Source organism: Nestor notabilis, unplaced genomic scaffold, assembly GCF_000696875.1.
Source record: "Nestor notabilis isolate BGI_N333 unplaced genomic scaffold, ASM69687v1 scaffold25021, whole genome shotgun sequence".
Taxonomy (NCBI): Eukaryota; Metazoa; Chordata; class Aves; order Psittaciformes; family Psittacidae; genus Nestor; species Nestor notabilis.
Window position 1 is genome coordinate 18,743 of NW_009916412.1, and position 8,235 is coordinate 26,977.

Here is an 8,235-nt window from a genome sequence, read left to right on the forward strand (position 1 = left end):
TACAATGAGTTTCATTTGTTGTTCTTTCCTTGTTTTGTGCTGCCTACCTGTGTCTTCAGTAACTTATTTCATTGACAGGAAGTATGTGCAAATGAAGCTTTCAGTGTGAAGTATCTTACTGTGTTCCTTAGCAAAAACGTCACCTATAGAAACCTATATAAAGCAGTAAATCATACTTACAGGGTACCAGAATTTTATCTATTTTAATATTACACTCTTTGAGTCTGCTTGATAGGAAGGAAATGTGTGTATTCTAACACTTAAATGCATGTATGATGCGGGGGTTTTTATGAGGGTAATGACTAGTAGATGGTAACTAAAATGTTAATGTGTTGTCATAAGAAGAAAACCATTCAATATCTTGATGCTGCTTCCCTGCTCTGCACTTTAGCTTATGCCCAAGCAAGGGATCCTGGAGGGGTGAATGCTGTCTTACTGGTAGTGAGAAAATTATTAATTCTCTTGACCATTACTTCTTATTCTTGTGCTTGCTGATCTGTAGATGTGGATTGCCATAAAGAGGTGAGCTGAAGTGTTGCATTGAGCATATAGTCCACTATTAAAGGTAAAATACCTGGTTAAACCATGCTGCACAGACAGAGGTACATCACTTTATACAAATGAAACTATAGCTGTTACACAGTGCTGCAGTGTAAAAAGAAAAACCAAACATGTGCTCTCTGCAGGTGAAGTGAAAGACAACCACTGAAAAGTGGGTCAGTTAGCATCATATAAATGGTCAGTTTGATCCATTTTTCAATTAGGTTTTTAATGTGAAACATTAAAGGCAAAAAAGTAAATGCTAACCCTGTGTATGGAACTTGGGGAATAGTATTAAGGGCAGCAGATGTCTTCATTTCTCCATCATGCATCAGAGATGGGGTCAGCTTTGTATTAGCACATGGGTAGTGATGGATGTAGAAATTGCACATAGTAATTTTGGCTGCCCCCCAGCAAAATACTTAAGGGAGATCAGAATGGCTGCTTTGGACTCTACCTGGAGCTGAGGCAGCATGCCACCAGTCAGCGTGTCTGAGCAGAGGGCGCAGCAACTGGAAGGAGTGAGGACTTCAGAAATACGTTTTGGGGGCTTCACATGTATCTCCACCCTAGGATGTAGTTTCCTGAGCAGCACCCCCACACCACACATGGCCAGCACAGACGCATCTGTGGTTCAGTGGTGAACTAGGTCTGGACACAGATACAACCAAAAAGCTTTATTTTTTGACTGGCTGAATGCCTTAGTCCCATGCACCAGCTGGTACAAAGCCAGGGCAGCGCTATGCATGGGCTGCAGCTGAAGCTGGCAAACAGGGCTCAGCATTTGCATGAGAGATGTGCACTCCCATCTTTCAGGCTGAGACATTGTGGTGCCAAACACAGTGGAAGTGAAGATGTTGGAGGAGCCTACATGTGCCTGTGCCTAACGTGGCTTGTAGTTCTTGCTTTCCTTAGTCATGGTCCAGTTAGGAGGCCTGTCTTAAGTCAGATAAGTGCCTGCAGTGTTTCTCTTATTATATAACAGTTGCCATAGCTTTTAAAAAAAAAAAATTTGCTGGGCTCTGGGGGAGGACATGATGATGATGGTACCTGTTTGATGCAATGATTTAAAACCCAGGTAGTGGGAAGAATGGATCCTTTCTCAATTTAGGAGCTTAGCTTGTGTTTTTTGCCATTAGGTGTGGTCTGTAGCAAGCGGGCTGTTTGGCACAGCCTCAGCTTGCCATTGTGCAATCAGGACCATTTCTAATACAAGCTTCCTAACCCATCCTGGGCTCTGTAGAGACCCTTCATAAGACTGGGCATTCCCTGGTAATAGCCTTGGCAGTGGAGCTTTTAACTAGAAGGCTGAGATCCACCGCGCTGAAAACTGGCTGCTGATTTTCACATCTAAAACATGTATCAGAGACAGCTGAATAAGTTTCCTAGATTTTGCCTTTTGGCATCTGAGCCGCCTGGTGAAGTCAGGAAGTTTAAACCAAGCTACTTACGGCTTGTTTGGGGCGTGTCCTGGCTCTAGAAGTTAGTTCTGTATTTTCTCTCTTTTAAAAAGACAACAAGTTAATTTTCATAACATCTTATTTTTTAAAACAGACCCTTCAAAAGATGTTAGACCTTTGCTGGGCAGCTGTTCTCTTAACTGAAGACCAGTGTTTTTAGAATGGGCTTTCCAAATGGGTCAGCACCCAGGTTGCAAACATGTGGTGTTTTCTCATTTGTACAGATCCAGTGTCCATCTTGCCAATTTGTCTGGTGTTTCAAGTGCCACTCTCCCTGGCATGAAGGTGTTAACTGCAAAGAATACAAGAAGGGAGACAAGCTGTTGCGTCACTGGGCCAACGAAATTGAACACGGGCAGAGGAACGCCCAGAAGTGTCCAAAATGCAAGGTGAGCTGTTCTCCCTTGGCTTGCAGGTAGTGACTTCAAACTGTTTAAGTATGTATTTAAAGTATATATTTATAACTTCTGCTCAGTATGGGAAATGGAATTCACAAAGTGCAGATTCTTGTCAATTGAGAGAAACAGGTCATGTGTTTAACTTGGTGGTTCCTGCACTGATTCTGCAGAATCTCTGGATGTAAAAGAAAGATATTAGAAATCATAAGAGCGGGTTTTGATGTATGCTTATAAGCATGAATGTGTTTTACAATGAATGTGTTTTACAGAATAAATTATTCCTAAATTAAAGCTTCAAAGAAGTGGAAAGCTTTAGAGACATATGATGCCCTTTGTCATGTTTTTCAAAGACCTTGGGTGAATTCAACTTCTGAGTAAGGCAGAAAGTACTTTATCAACAAGTTAACTTAGAGCATCTTTAAGATTTGGCAAAACCAGAAGTTTTTTAGGATTAAATGTCAGTTCTTCACAAACCTTCTTCTTGAATTAGCTTGTCAACACTGGAGTCCCACCCCCTAAAAATGTCACTAATCTCTTCCAGGATAGGAAGTATTTCTCACTACTCAAATGAGATGCGACAGCCTCACGCACCCCTGCCCTGGCTGCCCTTAATGAAGGTGGCCATTATGGTTTTTTACTGCTTTTTTTTTTTTTTTGCAGCGCTTATCTCCAGCTACTGACAGAATATACTGACAGAATAGTTATGTCCAAATTAGATTATCCTTTTTATTGAAATGGAGTATGCAGTCTAACCTATCTATTGCTCTTACGTCTGCTTCATGGAGAGGACAAAGCGAACTTGGGGATTTGGTAGGAAATAAATGCTGAATGGGAAGATGTACTTCTAAATGTCGGAAGTATACTTTTGTCTGCTTTAAGCCTTACCCTGTGCGAGTAAAAGAATGAAGAATGTTTATTAGTTACTAGGTAATTTATTTTGGTCTTTGGGAAAGAAATGCCTGTGGTGCCATAGCTGGAAATTGAAAGATTTCCAAACACTGAGTAAAATTCAGAAAGCTCTGAAATCAGCAGTCGGTTGTTTACCCTTCCTCCCTCTCCCACACACATGACATTATAACAGAGTTTTAACAGCTTTGTTTGGTAAGAGTTGATAGGTTTGAGCCAGTTCTAAAAATGTTCGCTTTCTGGCCAGTCTTACAGTAAAATACTTTTACAAACTTTGCTCCTTTTGGACTGGGAAGTAGTATGTGTTTTGGTTTTAATTCTTTGACTTCTGTCCAGATTCAGTTTTTATGACAATGCAAATGGTGTAACTGTTGAAATAAGTTGTCCAAAAAAAGAAGAAAATGCACCAAGCAAAAAAGTATGAACGTGTAAAAGCAGGGGAAAGTGGGCTGGTAGCTGGAAAGAGAAAGGAGTTAAAACTGCTATCCCTAATGTGTTTATCCTTAATAAGTTTTAAATTTAAACTGCTGAATGTACAACTGTTTTCACTGTCTTCAGAAGAAAAGGCTGGACACTTGAAACTTTCTCAGGTTAAGTCACTTATTTTGAAGCCTAAAGTTACATGAGTTTGGCTATTAATTTCAAAAATACTTTATGTTTCTTATTCAAAATAAAATAAAACCTCCAGCATGGTGGGAGGCAGTATGGCAAGTTACAAAACTAGCACAGAAAAAGATCCTTTGTTAACATGTCCTTTCTGGTCATGTGGTGGTGTAAGTGAACACTGAAGAGGGAATTCAACCTTTTCATAAACTGTACTTGCTACCCCACTCTGATATTTCCTTTGGTTTTTCTTTTCCTTCAGAGGTGCAAAAATTCTTCCTGCTCACAACCTCCAACATGTTTATATCAACACATTGTTTGTATTTAAATCAAATCTGTAATTAGCAAGTAACCGAAAGAACCACTTACCCAGCAGTTAGTGGTACTGTTGTTTTTCTTTTTTCTTAATTGGTTATTGGGTAGTTATAAGAAATACATGTTATGCAGCATTCTTCATCAAAGCATTAACAGATATCTGGGCACATGGGGATAAACATACCAACAGTTAACAATGTGCAGTCAGGGGAATTGGAGGTAATATTTTCTCTGCCTCTCTCTCCAACTGTCCCCTAAAATCTCTCTCAAAAAATAACATTGAATCAGATGACTGTTGTATTTTCAAATAAAATAGAGAAAAGTGACAGAGAAAATAAACTTAGTAACATACTATTTGATTAATCCTTGTTCCAGATCCACATATTTTTCAGGTGACAACATATTTTATTTTGATATGTGTATATATTGTACTTGAAGAACCTCTTTCGTGTTTTGGTTAAAAATTGCAGCATCCAAAACTGACAAACAGATTGAGGAAGATTTAAGATTAAATTGTAAGTGTCATGATATCAGTATTCAATCTTTACACTAAAACTGAAGCTAACAGAAATTAAAGGTAGAAACTTCAGAAGAGATAAAACTTCTTTAATGAGATAACTGGAACAATTACTGGTAACTTCCAAAGTGTGATACTGCTTACAGTGTAAACTGTGACCATATTTTAGATATCTTCTGGGAATAATTATATATACACACAGACTCGCTCTGTAAGTAGCTATGCCATGGAGAAGTAGAACGCACCATTATTATCTTGTCTGGGCATGCAGATGAGAAAACGGGAACACTCTTATGGTGTGTGTATGTGTATATATAGGCAGATCCTTAGTCAAGTATTCACAGGTTTTTCAGTGGCTTTGGTAAGTACTTCAAAAGAACGTAAGCCTTTGTAATGTGAATGGTATTTAATGGTAGGCACCGTTAAATAAGCTTAAACTTGATTACCTTCTCCTGTAGGTCAACACAGCTTTAGTGCATCTAATAGGAATAGCTTATATTTACCTGGTCTCTCTAAGATATGCTTATATAAGCAAATACAAATGTTACATGTTGTCAAAATAAATAATTATAGATTCACATTGTCATATGTCAGTATGGAAATACTAAAAAGTGCTACTTTTTAAAACTAGATCTTAAGTTAATTTTGACATATTTCTCATTTTTAATAGAGCCTTTTCAAAGTTTGTTACACACTAATTCAGCATAGACAATTTTCTCAAGACTTGTCTGAAAAGTGGTCTTATTCTAGAGGGAGCTGGCTAATGAGTGAAAATTTGTTATGTGTTACTAGATGCCTTTTCATAAAATCTGTAACTTGATTTGTTTTTCTCTACTACTGCATTAGGGTGTTATTTTTTACAATTTCTTGCAACAACATGTTTGCAGCAAAATGTCTTTTTTCTGCAAGTGTTTTTACAGTACAGCAAGCCAAGAAAGTATTTCGTGTTGGTGTTATCTTACCACGGATTTCAATATCAACACTGTCTGAGGAAACACCAAACAGTGGCTCTAGCTTAGAAAGCTTCAAACAGAGACAGAAACTTAAGTAAACAAGGATGTAAATGCAAATCAAGGAGTATATACTTATCTGTGAATTCCCTGTTCTGATTTAACACGAGTGTTATCAAATAACTCAGGGCGTAGTTTTTGAAAGTGCTCTGCAAATTATTTCTCATCTTCTGAAGGGATATATGCTTATATATGAATGGATAAAGCCATGCACCAGGTTTTCTTCAGGAGTAGAGGAGAAATGGCCACACTCATCTTCAGATCTCTTGGAAGTGAGTTCCCTGGAAGATTTCCATGAAAGGGCATACAACATGCAGAAGGGGGTGAAGTGAGGGTCTGAAATAGCCACTGCGCTACTTCAGTTGTTTCTTTAAGACTCTTAGCTCTGTGTACTTTGCCATTGGTGTGTAATTTTTCACCCTTCTTGTTCTGGGAGCCATTCTTTGATTTCTGAATGACTAAACATTTCCCCATAAGGTGAGGGTATGTCCTTGGGTTTGAGCAGACTCTGGGAGCAGGATGAAGCCAGTAACACTGTTTAGATGCCTGACGCGGAAACTGGGCTTGCAGGCATTATTCTCACATTTTGCTTCCTCGACCCCCACTGTGCTGCTGGGGAACCTGAAGTTACAGGGCACCAAACCCCACATGGCTGCAGCTATCTATAGCAAGCTGCATTCCCAGCCCTGCACATTTCCCCTGCTGGGTGCTGCAGTATTGCCAACAGAGCAGGAACACTCATGTGATTTCTGACCCGATGGTAATTGCTTTCCCACCCTATAGATTTGTAATCCATCTCTGTCAGTGGATTATCCTAAGGGGAAGGAGGCATGTCCCTGTGAACCGGAGCTGAAGTTAATCTGGTGAGATGTCAGGTTTTAGGCTTGAAAGCAGCCTGACTGAATCATACAAAGTTCATCTGGCATTGTCAGTCTGTGTGCATATGATAGGAAGCCCAAGCCCTGCATCTAAGGTTGGTTTTTATTTCATGTTTTTAATGAATTCTCCCCTTCTAAAAAAGGGAAAGCTTTTGCAACAAAATATATAGGCAAGTACAACCACATGTTTCAAATATGCATGTTCTGAAGACAGTTAAATATGGGCAGATAAGTATCCACTTTTAAGGTTTTTAATGCTTTTAATGTGTAATTGCAGTATGTGTCCATAAGAAAATAAATCCTATATAAACCTCTTTGTTTTAAGAGGACAGTATGGGGGATCTAGAGCAGAAACAAGTAGATTCAGAAGTGATTTACGAGTGGTGCCTGCCTATCTGGAGCCTGGATGTAGGAAGTAATGTTTTATAGCCTAATCCTCTCTTTTGTGAATGTCTTTCCCATCGTATGTGTAAAAGAAGCATTTGCAAGTGGAGAAATAGGAATTCTGAGGTGACTAGTGTTGGCACAGGGATGTTAGCAGGTATACCTGGAACTACTGCTAAGTAAATCTGCCCTGGAATCTTTTATCAGGAGCATTGCTGGTGGAAAACATCACTTCGTTACATGTATAAAGTGCCAGTTTCAGTAGCTGTTCAGGTGAGCAAGACTTCTCAGATCCCAGATGAACCCTGATTAGCACCAGAGAAAAAACACACTTGACCATCTCAAGCATGTCGGAATCCCAGGGAGCCACAAGCCTCTTTTGAGGTGAGAGGCTTCCCTTGTACCTGAGCTTTCAGCATCTCTGGTCCTTGCAGAATACCTGTACCTCCCTGCAGAATAAATGCCTGTAGATATGGGTAAGAATTTCGGGAGGCATTCATTCATCCATCGCAATTTTCAACAAATAAAATTCTAATTGGATGTAAGGGAAAAAAGTATTACCAGGGAGGGTGGTGAAGCATGGAACGGGTTGCTTGAAGAGACTGGGACATACCCATACTTGGAAGTTTTTAAAATCTAGTGGAATGAAGCCTGGAGCAATCTGATCTGACTTTGAAGTTAACCCGGCTTGGAGTTGGGGGTTAAAATAGATGACCTCTGAGGGTCATGTTCAACCTCAATTATTAGGTAATTTTATCTTCCATTCACTGTGGGGTGTGATCTTGGGACGGGGGGTGGGGAGGTCTTTAGCAATTTTGTGACCTTGGAAAAGTGTGTTTACCACCCTGTTAGCTATATTTTTAATTGACAACATTTAGTAGTAGCTTGTAATCATAGTTGATGTAATGAAATATTCAGCCTCAGGACTACCCTCTTGCCTAAGACTCTCAGAACTATTAACTAAAACCGAAGCCTTACTAAATCTGTGCAAAGTAGGTAAATGTACCAGTTTTGCAGAAAAGTACGTGGAGATACAGGAATGGGGCTACTTACATAGGCAATCAGCAGAAGGATGGATGTAGATCCTAGGTAGCCCAGCTTCATGCTGTCCTGTGGACAGTATGAAAGCTTGTTGTAATTCTTTGATACAGTTTGTGGAATATCTTTCTTTTTTTTTTTTTTTTTTTTAAATATAAAAATCCCATATTTTTAAAATAATTCCCT

At 39.3% G+C, this 8,235-nt stretch overlaps 1 protein-coding gene across 1 annotated transcript in view; it reads left to right on the plus strand.

Annotated features, from left to right (window-relative positions):
- Positions 1-8,235, plus strand: part of RNF217 (ring finger protein 217) — a 22,293-nt gene that overhangs the window by 5,687 nt on the left and 8,371 nt on the right. Inside the window, exon 2 of the mRNA XM_010024572.1 lies at positions 2,225-2,389. Coding sequence (XP_010022874.1) covers positions 2,225-2,389 — 165 coding nt within the window. The remainder of the gene's footprint in view (positions 1-2,224; positions 2,390-8,235) is intronic.